Source organism: Pelodiscus sinensis, chromosome 8 (assembly GCF_052426305.1).
Source record: "Pelodiscus sinensis isolate ZL-2025 chromosome 8, ASM5242630v1, whole genome shotgun sequence".
NCBI lineage: Eukaryota > Metazoa > Chordata > Testudines > Trionychidae > Pelodiscus > Pelodiscus sinensis.
In genome coordinates, this window is record NC_143059.1 from 64,099,470 (window position 1) to 64,115,661 (window position 16,192).

General features: G+C 39.6%; 1 protein-coding gene across 24 annotated transcripts in view; it reads right to left on the reverse strand.

Moving 5' to 3' along the window:
• Positions 1-823: 823 nt before the first annotated feature.
• The window catches only part of TCF7L2 (transcription factor 7 like 2), a 227,750-nt gene continuing 212,381 nt past the window's right edge, over positions 824-16,192 (reverse strand). For 9 of the 24 annotated variants that reach the window (XM_014579442.4, XM_006134979.5, XM_075935454.2 and 6 more), the window contains 4 exons: positions 10,443-10,491; positions 9,852-9,902; positions 8,676-8,748; positions 824-3,010 (listed from right to left, as the gene is read on the reverse strand). In XM_014579442.4, the coding sequence (XP_014434928.1) occupies positions 2,575-3,010; positions 8,676-8,748; positions 9,852-9,902; positions 10,443-10,491 (609 nt within the window). In that variant the 3' untranslated portion in view covers positions 824-2,574. Of the gene's footprint in view, positions 3,011-8,017; positions 8,091-8,675; positions 8,749-9,851; positions 9,903-10,442; positions 10,492-16,192 lie in introns of all 24 variants that reach the window. The other 15 variants (XM_014579444.4, XM_006134984.5, XM_006134982.5 and 12 more) reach the window with 6 other exon arrangements.

Genomic DNA, 16,192 nt, shown 5'->3' on the forward strand with positions numbered 1-16,192 from the left:
GCTTTGATATTCTCAATGGGATCTGCTGGGTACTAAGGACCTTTAAAACCTTAGCCCTACATTGTGGACACTGAGCAGTCTTGAAAATATTCTTTAGTCCTTTTCGGGTTTTGATTGACGGAAACAAAATGGTGGGACATGCTGTAAATGGCTTTTTTTTAAAGCAACAGTAGAACCTGAGAGCCACTCCCTCCAAATTATAGTAATCAGCCAAAGTGCATAAAAATGTAACCTTTTTCTTTCAAACACACATCACACGTCAGTTCATGTCAGCAGAGGAGCAGAACAAGGTCCTACGTATGTGTGCCAAGTTAAGTCTCAATTAGGGTGAATTCCATCCTTTATGACGTGAAACTGACCTGATGAATCACTAGATTGCTGGGCTGAGAAAATGGAGTTTGCTTTTAAAGTATAACCAATCAGACCGATCTTCCTCTCCAACTATCAGAATCAAATGGGGGAGAATAACATTATGTTCAGTTCATGTTATTATTTATTCATTGTATAATGCCAGCAATGAGCTAATTGCTTAACAAAAAAGTGATATCACTGTTGGTTTGCACACGTACGTTTGCTGAGCAAAGAAAAGACCTTTTTTCACTGAAATGAACAACTGCAGGATCCCAGCAACAAGTACATAAATAGAACATATTGGTATTTGGAGGAGGCTAAAAATTGGTGAAATGTTCATGAATACAAGATTTTTTTTTGTCATTTGGTGAAATTTTGAAAACATTTCTTCCAGCTCTTCATGGCATGCAAAGTGTATCAACCTGCAAGACCACAATAAAATGCAATCAGCACACAAATGAGTTGACAAGGCTTTTTCTGCACATACTAAGTTGCTTTTATTAATCCAGAACTGCATGCTACAGATACTGTACAGCATGAACATTTATTCATTACAAAAATGGCTTCCAAACCATTAAAAATGAAAATTGGAATAAGAGCATAAAACGGAACAGTAACATCACAACTGTTAGGAAACATTCAAAGTATTCACAAAAAATGTTATAGTTAGCATCTTAATAAACCAGAGAAAAATCTGAGACAGTTTTACAATCGCTTCATGTCAACTACAATGGCACTGAATGAACAGATGAACAATTTTTCAGCTTTATACAGCGTTTTTTTTTTTTGCAACATCAACATGCCTAGTTTTTTTGTTTGTTTTAAGTTTGCTACCTACCTGTATGTAGTAAGTGTACATAAAAGTGGCAGTCTGATTTTCCTTTTATGAGTAATCTAATATACAGAATTTGGCCCTTAAGGGTTTACACCTCTTCGTTTTAAATGCTTTCCGGACAATCTGCTACCAAACACGTCTGTTATAGGTGACATTAAAACTACATACATATCTACCTATGTAACATCACAGCAAAACATGATGAACAAAAAAATTACAGCATTTAAAAAAAATAAAGTCATTGGGAGAAAGTTAAGTCACTGAGAATTTTGGCACATAAAAATTTTGTACACGGGCTACAGTTCTACTGTCGCAGGGGATTCAACTGCAGTTCTGAATGAGAGACACTTGGACGTTGCTATTTTTTCAAACAGCGTGCTAAAAATTCCCTTGCTAAATTTTCAAGTCTTTTTATACGTGTAATGGCTTTTAAAGCAATTTCTGTTTCATGTCTTTATTTTTACACTATTGATCCTTCAAAATGCATCTGCAAATGTCCATTTGGTGGCAACTGTGTGTTTCATACAGGAAAAAAAAAATCAAAATAATCCCCCTCCCCCGAAAAAATATATATATACACATTTATATATAAACTTAAAAACCTTGTACAAATGAGTTGTTATATATAAGATGCTTACACTAAGGGAAAAAACCTTTATACAATGTTTCAAGAAAAAAAGGGAAAAACATATTTAAAAATGGACAACATACAGATACAACAAGCAATCTCTAAAGCAATAAATACTACTGGTCCAATAGCGTTGTGATACTTTTAATTTGTTGAGTAGCATTCCCTCCCCCAAAAAGAACAACACCATGGAACAAGGTTTATTAACACATTTTAACCCTTTTGTTTCTGTACATTTAAACAATAACAAGTAACATCACAATAAAAGTTGTTTCACACGAGAAAGGAAAAAAAAGTAGCGGCACTGCATTCATTGTGCCCTTAAAGGTTTAAAAACCAGATGTAAAATGATTGGTTCGCAAGCTCGTATTTAATACAAATAATAAAGAACCAACACCTTCTGCAAGGGCTGTTTCAAAATTGCTTCTTTTTTTAAAATTTTTAAAATCAGTCTTTAAAACTAAGCTATCGGAACTACATAACAGTTATGTATATATATATATATTTTTAAACGCTACAAAGACTTTAAACAGCTGTTGATAAAAATTTTGGCAGAATCATGAGGCTTTTTCTCATCTACATATTTAAAAGGAGAAATCGAAATAACGATGGGTCAAATATTGACCAATGAACTCGATAAACATCAACTAATGTAGCCATGTGGCACAAATTAAAAAATAAAACCAAATAAAACAAAAACAAAAAAATACCCAACAACACAATTTTCTTTTTAAAAAAGCAAGGGCTAAAGAGGCTAAAGCTATTCTAAAGACTTGGTTACGAGTGACAGTGGCTGGGGCTGTGTCCCAGCCAAAGAATTATGGGAATGCAAGGAGGATGTCGAAGGTTGTGCTAATGATGAGGAGGGTGCTGCTGACTGCTGTAAAGTGGCAGGCGGATGATCCAATGGCCCATTCTGACAATTAGTAGCAGACGGGGCACCGGGCTTGCTAGCAGAGGTTTCGGACAGGACTAAAGAGGACGGTGGTGGCATCATGGAGAGGTGTGCCAGTGGGTCGGGTTTCAATGTGAGCGAGAGAGGTTGCGTTTGTTCAGTCTGTGGTTTTGAGTCTCTTGTGGGGGAGGCTAGCATGTTAGGAGAAGAAGGAGGAGAGTCTAGTAAGCTTCCATCTGAAGAGGGTGGGCTGATGCAGCTGCCTTCACCTTGTATGTAGCGAACGCACTTTTTTTTTCTCCTAGAAACAGGGAGAAAGTTATCTGTGAATAAAGGGCAAAGATGCTAATGGAGAAAGGTATCTAAAACAAAGAGCCATAAATAATCTACCCTGATCTCTGAACAGGTCACACCCAGAGCCTGCGAGGTACTTAAAAGTATCCCTGGGTGTGTATAAAGCAATTAACTCCTCTAAGGAACTGAACTTTCTGCTACCTGACTTGGAGAGGAGACAAATTTTCTCTTTCTCCTGTGCAGTTTTTTTATGAACACTGTTCAGATTCAAGTTCTTGTCGCCCACTCTTCTCGTCTATGAACTTGTTTTCCTAAAATGGTCAATTCTTCCTGCAAAAATTTAGCCCTGACAAAATAAAAAACTTTAGAGTGCTAATAATTTATCCATGTCGGCTTGTATCCAATTGTAAACAGCTGTAACACCATGCACCTGAAGGCTGCTTTTAAGCGACTGATATAAAGACTTTGAGACATAACATCTTAGCAAAGCAGCAGTAGATGAGAACTACCACTCATGCTTTTTTTTCCTCTCTCTGTTAAGAACCACACCAAATCCAGAGTCAGACAGAAAGGAAATGTAACGAGGAAGAACAAAAGGAAGGGAAATAAAAACAAAGTAAGTCAGAAGAAGAACAAGATAAACAGAAAATGATTCAAAATAACAAGAATAACTGGTTGTATGGCCTGCAGGTTGTGGCTTTTAATTTTTTGTTCTTGTTTTGTAGGGAAGGAGTGGGTATTCTGGGTTGTTTTTCTGTGTTTGGGGGAGAATAGTCCTTTGAGAGGCCATTTATGTAACTTCAAAGCAGGATTCAATCTCAGTAAGTGAACAGCACAACAACAGGGAAAAAAGATAAGGAGCAACATAGAACTCAGTTCACACCAGGAATTATGGGTGTTTCACAAGAAAAGGTGACCTAAAAATATCCACCCACCCCGCAAAAAACTAATTTCTCCCTTTTTCCCTGCCCCCTTGCCACCAAGTTTGGAGGACAGTTTCATAATGAGGACAGTTTCATAATGTCTTTTCTTGATGGATATATGCAGGACAAAAAGAATTAGCACCTCACAGACCAAAATTCAGTGGCCAAAGTTACTCTAAAAGTCATGCCACACAAACACAGCTTTTCTATGGAAAGTGCTAAACCCGGTATCACACTATGTGTCACACTATGTGTTCCGATTGACAATGCTTATCAAACTCTTGGATAAAGTCAGCTAAACTTTACAAAAAAAAAAAAAAAAAAAGACTACATTTCTAACTAGTTCCACTGGATACGACAGAACAGTTAAACGACTCACCAAGAAATGGCAAAAGGAATTGAGTAAAAATAAGGGTTTATTTCCCAACTTATCAAGCATGGAATATCAATGTGAATGGGAGAATTTCCCTCAGATCTAAGCAACTGTAACTCCATTCAAGTAAGTAGATTTTATGCTTTTGTATCAATGGTGGATTTGGCTCAACTGGGTATTTTGTTGTGTCAGTCCAGGTGGGAAAAATAAGCTCTCCCCTCCGCTTTATCTTTGAAGCGAGGTTGTTTGTTTGTTTGTTTTAAAAAACTAAGAGTTGGATCTAATCTTCTGCTCCTGGAAAAAAGATATGGTCTGGTACTGAACCCTACTTTACACCTGCTTCAAAGAGGGAGTTGGCAGGTTTCCATGGCATAACACTCCCTTACCAGAGTTAGACAATACATTGAGGTTCTGCTCAAAGTTCCACACAGAAAGGTAAAAGGTTAGGGCTATTAGAGTTTTAACCACGTTAGCCTGCAGATCAATACATGCTAAAAACAAAGGCATTCATGCACTTAAAAATGTAAAAGTAAGGAAAGGTGGGGAGAGGGATGGGAAGGGAGAGGAAACAAGAAGAAGAAAAGAAAGAAAAATGAAGAAGTCAGGTAGCAAACCATGCTTTATTAGGGTAAAGTTAAAAGATGGGAAAATAATTCGGTGGGCTCAAAACAGAACCTTGCTAAATTCCTCATCAAATAACACTGGAAACCTATAGCTGAGTGTTAAGAGTAATTGCAGTCAATGGTCTAGATTACTTCTTATACCTCTCTCTCCGCCCCCCAAAACTCCACGTCTAGTTCCACATTATTCGGGTTCTAAATTGAAATTGTGCAATGCTCTCCTATCCTTAATGCAAATCCCAGCTTTTTTGAACTGCAGCTGGACATGTTGCGTCATGCCCCGTGTTGGAATGGTCAGAGCTAATGACTAGATGGAAAGGCAAGCATGGTCCCAGGTCTCCAGAAATTTCACTTCCTAGCACACAGAGGATTCAAATTCTGCTCACCTAACACATATCGGCTCTTATCAGGTGCCGAGGTTGCTCACTATCATAACATATGGCTGATAGTAAGAGCCCAAACACCTCATGGCAAAGCAGATGGTCAGGGCACAGATGTGAAAGGTCGTTTTGGCCTGGGATGTTAATACCCTCTCTAAAGTCAAATTTGTCCCAATTATCTTTCATTTTAATGATTTTAGCCTAATGTTTCTCTCTACTTCTATTAAATCTTCAGTTCTTAATGTCAACGTGAAAGCTGCTAGTCTGCAAACCCATGTTTAAAAGAAGGTCTCTCTAACATCAGCTTCCCCTGGTATATTTATGTGGCTTCAACTAGTTTTTCCATGCTGGAACTGGCCCTTTGGGTCACCACAGTGTATTTCTGTGCCTATTAGCATAGCACAGAATGCCAAAAAACTAATTACAAACAAAAGATACAGTGCCAAATTCACCACTAGTGTAAGTGGCCACAACTTCACTCAAGGGAGTAAGTGGGGGGGGGGGGGAACCCACAGATCTGTAAGCCCCAAAGTCTTGCCGCTATGATGCAAACTCATGGGGTTGCCTGTTTATAAACTAAGGATAACAAAGCTACTTACCATCAGACAAGCACATTGTGAGGAACAGAGTCCAGACAATGTTTTGAAAATGGTAAGAGCTATATAAATATTAATATTATTATTAATGATGATATTAATATGTGCCCTTTTATACCGGTGGTGAACCCGGACCTATGAAAACTAATCTCACGCTGCTATTACCAGAAATGAAAACCCTGGATAATGGCAAGTGTTTTCTAGGTTCCACCTAGTCAAACGCGTCTGTTTCTGCCACATTATCCAACTACGTATCACCTCTTTCAAAGATCCACTACAGAAAACTAACACTCTATAAACAAGAAGCTCTGAGTAGCACCAGCACACGAAATGCACTGACCTATATTCTGCCTAATGAGAAAATGCCATGATGTATGTAAAATAAAAGTCAATAAACATAAAGCTTGAGCTATGACAGTAAAGGGATCATATTATCCCAGGCAATGCTTATAATAAAAGTTGTTACAAATAAAAAGACTCTAACTTGCTGCACATATTTTTGAATAAAACCAGAATAATCTAAGGCAAAAAATGAAGACAAGAAAGGGCTTATTTCTCATCGTACACAACTAATGCACTGCCAAACTGACAATCCTACAGCTCTAATGAAAAGTCCCTCTAATGCTAAAATGTAGCTTTAACAGTATGATGTTGATATAAGTGGATAGAGAATGATAAATGACACAAACATGGTGTAGAGCTAGTTCTTACAATCCCTCAGCATATAAAGTTTGACACATATCAAATACATTATCTATAGACTACATAAGTATCTGTTGACACGTTGCACTAAATTAACCACACTATAAGTTTAATTAAACACATTATAAGTGTCTTTACTATATAGTTTTCAAGTCTTCTACTTCTTCACAGTGTAAGTGGCTACCCATTCTCTAGGCTGGATTTCCTCCCTCCTCCCCCTTTTTTAAAGCATTTTAAATTGCTATTTTCAAAAGGTATTTAACGTATGCATTGACATTGACATCTAACGTGATTGTCTTTGCACTTCACACACAACTCACAGTACTAAGCATGCTTCTAATGGAGCTCATAATTCCGAATGGGGCAGAATGCAATCTTTTGAAGACATTTTATGAGCCTTTGTTTATCTTAATGGTGAGACACATAGTACATTGTCAATCCATGTTTATGCGTGGCATCGGGAAAAACAAAAGGAGTGTGTGCATGCACATAATATATGAACATCTAGTCTATCTTCTAAATGAAGATGAAGCACATGGCAAGGGCATGAGTAAGAGGGAGAGGTGAGAGAGGAAAGCACTACATACAGAGTGTGGTTTTGGTTGAAATACCTACCATCATAATATTCCATATTCAAAGACTGCTTGTATCAGAACAAAGAAATAACAAATTTAACCAAATGCGGTCATTATGGAAAGGGAATGAGAAAAAGAACTAGCTGGTATCCCTCCACCAAGAAAGAAGTACCTCTTGAGTTATCCATGGAGGAGCTACAGATTTGGTCTAAACCTGCAGCAGAACATAGGCTGTCGGGAAATTTGGCTTGTTAGGTGCCTTCCTTTCAATGCTGAAAACTGTCCTACCAAAGCTGCAATTAGTTTTCTCTACAGCTCGTGTGTTTACAGCTCACTTTGTGGGGTTACAATTTCAAGAATTTCCAAAACAATGGTGTTAGAAAGTATAGATCTGTTACGTGCATTTGTGAGTTTTACAAATAGGTTGGTGGCGTAAGTACAATATAAGCTGTAAACACTGGCTGGCCTACATACAATTGTGATGAAAACACCAGTGTAGAGCTGCAGATCACTGAATCTTTTAACCCTTTGGAGACAGTGGACACACACACACACAAATGCAGTGCAAATGTCCACCTAAGCATTCGTTTTGCTGTATCAGTTTCAGAGTACCTCAGGGTTCGCCTGATCCCAGTTCTACCACCAGGGAAAGGTTATTGGTAAGGAAAGCAAAGTAATGGCATTACATCAGCAAGGAATTTTGAGAATCAAAGATTATTAGCACTTGATGCTGTGGGAGAGAGAAGGCAGGAAGGGTGGGGAGGAGGTTAAAAAAATAAATCACACAAATGAACTGAGAGGACAGAATGCTTTTATTTCCCCAAAGGCCTAATTGGGTAGTATACCTGCATGGTTTGCACCATAAACTCTGTCGGTCAAGCCCGAACAATGCCCGACACTTCTTTGGAGTATTTGCATCTGTTAGCATAAGGTAAACACAAAAAATACAAACACAATGGTGGATAGAGCTCATTTGGATGTGAAATCTTAGCTACAGCTACGTTTCTCTTAAATTGTCTCAGTTTTATTTGGTAATCTCCCCTCTCACCAAGGGTATGAAAGAAAGAGGGCTTCCACAACGAGCCAAACCAACCAAACAAAAAACTCTAAAATGGTTACACGGTTGTGCATTTGCTTCACTTAGCCCACTGTTTTGAACACACTCAATGCTTGCATTCTCAAAGAGCCTTCAATATGTTCAGAGTATGCAACATTCCTTGAGAGAAGTTTGGGAGGGCAGGATTGTGTTTGCAGTCATGGATCAGATATGCTTAGGCTGATGCTGTTTTACAGTGGATTTCTGGCTAGCAGCAGCAAGGAAAGAGGGGGGAAAAAAAGCAAAACCCTTTCAGAGAGATGATAATTCATGGCAGTGTCCCGCTCCCTTGTGTCTTCTAGATCACAACACAGAGCTACAAAGCAACAAGGCAGGAAAAAAAGGGGAAAGTACCAAATAAACCAGCTGCAAACCAGCCATAGCGAGTCTGGGAAAACTATACACACCTGCAGGGGCCGCACCAGTTATTCTGTTGATCAAGGCCAAAGCGCGCTCGGCATTTCTTAGGAGCGCTCAGGTCTGAATGAGTTCAAGAAAGAAGCGAGCAGAAAAAGGAGAGAGAGAGAGAAAAAGAGAGAGAGAGAGAGAGAGAGAGAAGGGGAAAAAAGAGAAAGATAAAAATAAAAAAATAAAAATAAAAAAGGGAATAAAATCAATGACCTCATTATTAATCGCAAAATATCGACTTTCGATTTAAAAGTTAAAAAAATAGTGATAATCACATTCTTATTCAACTCTTGAAATTAGCTGTTGCAATTAAAGCTGCAGTATCCCTTTCTAAAGGACTGTCTCTTCTCATTTAAAACAAGAGGGAAGTTACTATGGTTTGTTTAAAATGATGGTTTTGGGGCATATTTTTTCTCTTTTTTGGGGGACAGGGGAAGGAAGAAAAAAGAAGCTAAGTATGGAGGTTAGCTCTTGAACATGCTTTTTTCTTCAACTCAGACACACACATACAAAAAGAGAAAAGGGGGGGAAGTCTCTATTGGGATAATGCAGCTTTTGGAAGAACATTCATTTTTAAAATTTTAATTGATAATAATTTTTCAAAAAAAAAAAAGGGGAGGAATGGATAAGAAGAAGCAGACTGCAGAATGGGCATGTTAGCATTAGCCAGAAAAAAAATTGTGAAGCATGGGAAAATGTACCAAGTTAGTCAAGCTAGTGAATTGCGATGGATAGTCATGAACAGAAAGGAAAAATAAACAAACAAACCAAAATCAAAATGAAATAAAAAAAATAATACTGCGAAGGCATGCTGATGTGAGAAGACTTAGTGGGAGCCGTGAAAAATGCCATTAGATTAAGGAGGTTCATTACTGATTTCCTTCTTTATCAGTCTCTTTAAAGAAATACTGCATATTCAATTTGCACAGTTAGTACAACTCTTGCGTTATTTTTACTTTATTATTATTTTAATAGCAATGTAACAAAAAATAAAAGAACAAAAACAAAATTAAAAAAAATTCTACCAAGCATATTATATAGATATATACGGTAAAAACGTGTGGATTTTTCCCATTTAATGTCATAAGTGTTTAATGTTAAAATCTATAATGGCAGGAAAAAAATTAAAAAGCAGTTTATAAACTATTCAAAATGACTCAAAATGACATTAGCACCTGTAATCGGAGGAAGTGAAAGGCAAGGATTTAGGAAACATTCGCTGTGTTCTGAAAAAAAAGAACAAATTATACAAAGGCTTCAAAAAAATTAAATCAGGGCTTCTGCAAAATTGACTATGAGATTGCCTATGCAGTATTTCTAATAGCCTACAAAGAATGGCAAACCTCCTTAATTTAAAATGGGCGCGATTTACCACTGTAAGGCATGCATCAGAACACACAGGTACAGCCCAAATTAATGCCAAACACATACGCACGCACACAAAAGAAGCGCACAACTTTAAAACAATGGCATAGGCATTACAACTCTGGTTCTAAAATTAATGGCTTTGTAATAATTAAGAACAAATTCAACTAATTTCACAAAATGCTTCACATGCAGTGATATGGTTACTAGTTTTAGAAGGGCCGTAAACAATTAATTAAAATGCATTAAGCTAAAATAAAAGGCTGACTACAATAGGGATCAGTGGCCAACACGGCCAGGAGAAGCCCATTCCTTCCTCCTTCCCTCCCCAAAACCTAGGAACAGAAGGTCACATACTCTACTGTTCCACTAAGTAAGGAATATTGACTTATTTTACTTACCATTGGTCTCTCCTGGCTGCTTATCCCTTTTCCTCTTCTTCTTCTTTCCCTGCAAGCAACATATACAAACAGAAAGGATTTGTAGGAACTTGTCTTTAAGATGAGGCCGAGCGAGACAAGGGAGAACTGTCCTGAAAGCTCACCCCACCAGGCAACAAACCATGTTGCAGGACACACCTGAGCAAAGGAGCACACTTGTGGCTCCTGCCCATCTCAAGGAAGCTCGGGAAGCGACCATGCCATCTGTGCAGGACATGGCTCTGCCTGCTTACCTTGTGCTTAGCCCTCTATTCTAGTCGCAAAGCAGCTTCACCAGAGCCTGAAGCATGAAAGCAGGGTCCTGTAAGTGGCTGAGCGACAGAATGAGGGCTAGAAGGGGCAACTCATGGCAAGGCAAATTAATAAATCTGACACCTCACTTCTCTCTGCCAGACATCCCCAATGCCTGGAATGGGCCAAAATCTTTTAGGGTGGTATCCTCAAGGTGGCATAATGCTCTTTGGTTCAGGTCCACGTTGAGAACACTGGAGACAGAGAGTGCTCAGACATGGCCCCTATTGCAAAAAGTGACTATTTAAATAGAAAAGGAGAAGCTCACAGGGAAAAAGCTAACATGCAGAAATACAGGTTTAAGAATTTACAGGAACCCTAGCAACTGAATAAAATCAAAGTGTTTTATCTAAAACACTCTACAGTTTCTGCCCCATGGCAAAACCAAACAGTAAGTAATGTTTTATCAAACGTGGGTCCTTTCCCAAACAATTCTTTCCAGTAAGTAAGTTGTACATGTTGTCAAAAGCTAACAGGCTGAGGTAGGTGGTTTTGTTTTTGTTGCTTTGTTCTTTGCTCTTGCTTTTCTTATACTCACCTCAAATAGCATGACATAGGCCATTACCATAAGGCTAATCTTAGGCTATGTCTACACAGTATCCCAGAAAAGCTCTGCCGCGTCCGAGGAACAAGTCTGCTTTTCCAAAAAAAAAAATTCAGAAAACGTGTTTTCGGCATCCCTGTAAACCTTGTTCTATGAGGAAGAAGGGATGTTTTGAAAGAGAGTTTTTTTTCTGACATTTGGCCCTGTGTAGACAGGCCAAATGTCAGAAAAGCCTCTTTCAGAAGAAAAGCAGAAAAAAAATACGCAAATTGCGAACCTCAATTTCCATTTTTTTTTCCGACTTTCCCCTACAGTGTAGACATAGCCCTAATCTTGTGGAAACTAAATTCCTATTTCAACAAGGGGAGAGCTGAAAGGACTGACTGCAGTCCAGAAAGGAAAGGGATCTCTTCTCTAGTAAGTAACCTTTCCTTCTCTAATGTCCTCCCTCAGCATTCAGTGACACAGCTTGCACAGCAATACAAAGACTTTGAAGGCTCTCAAGGCTCGAGCAAGGGGAATAGATTCTTTCATGTTCATGGATGGCTGGATACCTAAGTGATGACTTGTAGGACAGCAAAGTTGTCTAGAAGCAGCACGGAGTTCTCCGACTTTGAATAATAGGAACTGGTGAGAAGGCACAAGGGAATCACTAAGGCCAGAAGTCTCTTGTGTTCAAGTGGCAACAAGCTTTGTATTCTCAAAGTAGGGACTTTGCAGTGCTTCTGAAGGCCTGGCTACGTCTGAGGGGAGGACAGAAAGTTCTCGTAGACATGGGATGGCTTTTCTTCAGTTACTTGGTCTGACGCCCATCTGAGTGGTTAATTTTGGGCTGCAGCTCAGCATCTCCTCTGAGATGTTTATGCTCTACTTTGTAAGACCAAAAATGTGAAGGTTCTTTTGAAGAGGGAGTTTAAAAAATCCTGTAGGTCTCCTGGCAAAAGGCCTCTGAATTTGTCTGTCCTTGCCTGTTCAGGTAGTAAACTGCCACCCTGCTGTCTTGGATGTGACAAGTACAGTCTTGTTCAGGAGAAACTTTTGCTGATAAAAGGAAAGCTGTGTGTGCTGGCAGCTTTAATGGATATTCCAGTAATTCTGAGCCCAAGTTACTGTTAATGGGGAATTATCTCAGTCACATCTGAGGTGATTTTCAGAGGGGGGCTGCTATCTTTGGCTCTCCTTTGGTACAATTTATGTAAAACTGCAGAGGCCATTCCAGTCACTGCCCTGAGAAACTTTGGGAATAGAGAGGTGACACTTTGCTAAGCAGTCCAGAGGCAATACATCACAGACAAAAACAGGGCTCCTGCTCCCACTTTCATTTACACCGATGTAAATTCAGAGTAACTTCACGCAGTGGAGTTGCTCCAGATTTACAACACAGCAAGTCCATGTCTACACTACGCAGAAGATAGACACTGCCACAGTCGATAGTGAAGTCCAGAGAAGACCCGCTATTTCAAACTTGGAGTGCGTTCCCATGCCAGTCCTACTCCGCACTAGGAATAAGGAAAGTCGACGGTAGCATTTGCTTTCGTTGACCTCCTGCTTTGTGCATGGCCCGAAAACATGATTTAAAATTTGTCAACTTCAGTGATGTAATTAACATAGCTGGCATTGCGTATCTTATGTTGACTTTTCTCTTCAGTGTAACCAGGCCTAATTGACCAAGGCTCGTACATCTCTAATTCCTAGCTCAAGAAGCACGTTGACAGGTTAACAGACAGAAAGGGCCCCTTTCTGGAATTGATTTATTTAATTTTTTTGGTTTGTTTAAGAGAAAACAGATTGCTTCCCACCAGTTTAAGATATTGGAGAACTATCAGACCAGGGCTAGCTGGGGGACAGACATGAGTCAGCTCCAGCACCTCCTTTGCTGGTAAATACAATAAAAAGAGGGAGTGGATTTTGAGCCAGTGACCACATGCCAACTGTACCAGACCTTCCAGCCAGGTATCAATGTGCTATAATTAAAAATGAATGATGAGTATATTTTTACCAAGGAGATCTTTGGTTCCTTATCAACACACACTTGGGGAACGCCGTTCCACCCTAATTAACACTGGAGAAAGAGGCCAGCAGAGACCCTTTCTGCACAATGAGAAGATATTTGATTAGACATTTCTGAAGGCGCCTCACAGCTGACACATTTCTCTTCTTTGCCTCATTACTCCATGGAGATGACAAAGTCCAAGGATTTTTTCATCCCTACGCTATGCAAGTTTTCTGGCTACCAGAGATCTAGATCTGGATATAAAACCCTTGCTGACTTTTTTGGCAGGCTTTCTTTCTCTCTCCACAACTAAGTCCAGCTTCTCCTTGGACCTATATATACTGATTCTTCTGTTAATATCAAAGACAACGTTGCTGGATCCATTCAGTAGCCAAAAGAGTAGCATAGGAACTTGCTTTCAAATGTGGCATAAGTCAATACCAGTTCCTACAAAAGTTTTGTGATAAATCCCCCCTTATGTGTTGGAAGTTTACACATACGAGTGCTGTTTACTAAATTACGCTAGATAACACCCTTAGCCGTGATGGCTCAAAATCCACTGACAAACAAGCTTTGTCTCACAAGGATATGCAGAAACTTCCCCCACAACAGGTCTGAATGCAGGAGAAATGAAGGAGCCCTGCTAAACTGAATCCCATGTACCTGAGGTAAAGCATCCCCATACATAATACTGAGCGCTGCATTCAGTGAGGCATGGTTTCTCCTACCAGTATGTGGAAGACCAAATGTGCCTCCTGAGGCACTAACAAGGCATTCCCCAAATCCACCGGAAGAGGAGGCTGAAATCTGCGGTTGCTAGAAAGTGCTGCGTGCATTGCTGAAGGGATGTGCTATGTGTCTCAAAAGCTTCGATGCTTGATGTGAAACTGCTGATGATGGGATATGATTTAACAAGCTTTGGTGCCCCCATCATGCCTCCCTTCTAGATCTCTGGAAGGCCTGTTGTCCAAAGAAAGCCTGAGGGAGGAGGAAAACTCCAAGAACTCTGAATGGAGCGAAGGAGGGAGGGGCAAGGGGGGGACCCTGTAGTTGATGTGCCTGTGTGATGCGAGGCTATTGAGCTCTCCTACTGAAGCAAGGTTCCCCCTGAAGGTCAGGGGGGGATACAGCATCAAGCCGCTGGGAAAGCATCGGCTTTCTCATCCTGTCCTTTTTAGCTTGAGAAGAAAGGGTTTCTCTTTGCTCACATGCTGAGGACAAATGTAAAGGTCCTAAACATTTAAGACACGGTACATGCCCATCTGTCAGCGACAGTCACCAAAGCAGAATGAACGTTCCTTGAAACCGCTTTTAAGCATACGGCAGGTCCTAGCACTACTCCTTATAGAACTCCCAAGAGGATATCAGACTGCACAGTACCAAGAACTACTAAGCCCTATGGTCTGATGGTCTCAATCCAGCCCATACCAACGAAAACGTGTGTGTTGATGGAGAAGCTGGCATGAGCTGCTGCTGGACCCCACGGAGACCTCTTTCCTATGCCTTCCCCTCTAAAGAGGATTGTTTTATGCCCAGAGAGCACAGAAAGATAAGGAAGAGGGATGAAGAGAAAATAAAGATGGTTGGGGAAGGAGGGAGATGAGAGGATTTTGATACCTCAACAGGCAAAACTAGTTATTTAAATAGTAATATAACATTATTCCGGTACAGAGATATTAGGCATTCTATAACAACTATAGCGATCTCATGCATTGTTGCAGACTGCAAACAGTTTCTCCTGTTCTGTACACCTGAGTGCACTGGCACATGCAGGGACGCATGTATGCCACTATACATAGAGTGCGCAGGTAACGTTTATGGCTAAAAACCAATTAGACACAAAGGAGACAATGGCAAAAAACAAGCCAACCCAAGTATTATTATGGTGTGTGGATATTTTAAACGTTTTTCCAAGCCACATGTCTGTGACAGCTGTTACGAATTTTGGAGGCAGGTAATAGCTTTTATTGGACCAACGTCTTTTGGTGAGAGTGACAAACTTTTGGACCATATGAAGCTCTGTGTGACTCAAAAGCGTCTCTCCCTCTCTCTCACCAATAGAAGCTGGTCCAATACAAGATGTTGCCTCCTGTACCTTGTTCTTCTAATCTCCTGGGACCAACACAGCTAGAATTAGAACAAGAATTTTTGGGCTCAGTCCTGTAAAAACTACTACCAGATGCAGAGGAAAGCTTAACGCTCACTAGTAAGTAAGTGTTTGAGGATTGGGCCTTAAATTTGAAAGAAGAGAAGTTATGTATACATGGTGGGCATATCAATCGTTAGGGAGTACTGAGAGTCTACTATCACAATGTGTATTACTAAATGAGCCTTTGGTAATCCTTCTGGGGCTTCCCAGTGGAAATGACCACACAAAAGAAAATGAGAAATTAATAACCCATCTGCTAGCAGATGTTAGGTTATAGATAGCCTCTCTCTGGGGAAAGAAAAAGCAGTCGAACTGCAATGGAATGGTAAAAAAAATAAAATAAAGGGGGAGATGGCTGTTATAGAAAAAAATAACACACCGCTTATGTATCAAGCGAAACAGTCAGAGGACAAATACATATTTAGAAATATGGCTACCATTTATTTTATACTCTAACAAAGTACATTCACCCACAAAAATACCGGGACACCTTTTATTATTATTATTATCATCATCATCATGTGATAGACATTGCTGGCCTGTTATACATGCTGTAATCAGAGATTTCAGTGCATTTAATCAAATCACTTTAGATACGACATTATGGGTGTTGTACGGATACTCACTCTGTACTATAGTAAAACTGTATTAAACTAGACTTCTGACAACTACATTTCTGTGCAGTATCTTTTTAACAAAACCCTGGTTGATTTGTTCCTGATATTTACATGCAA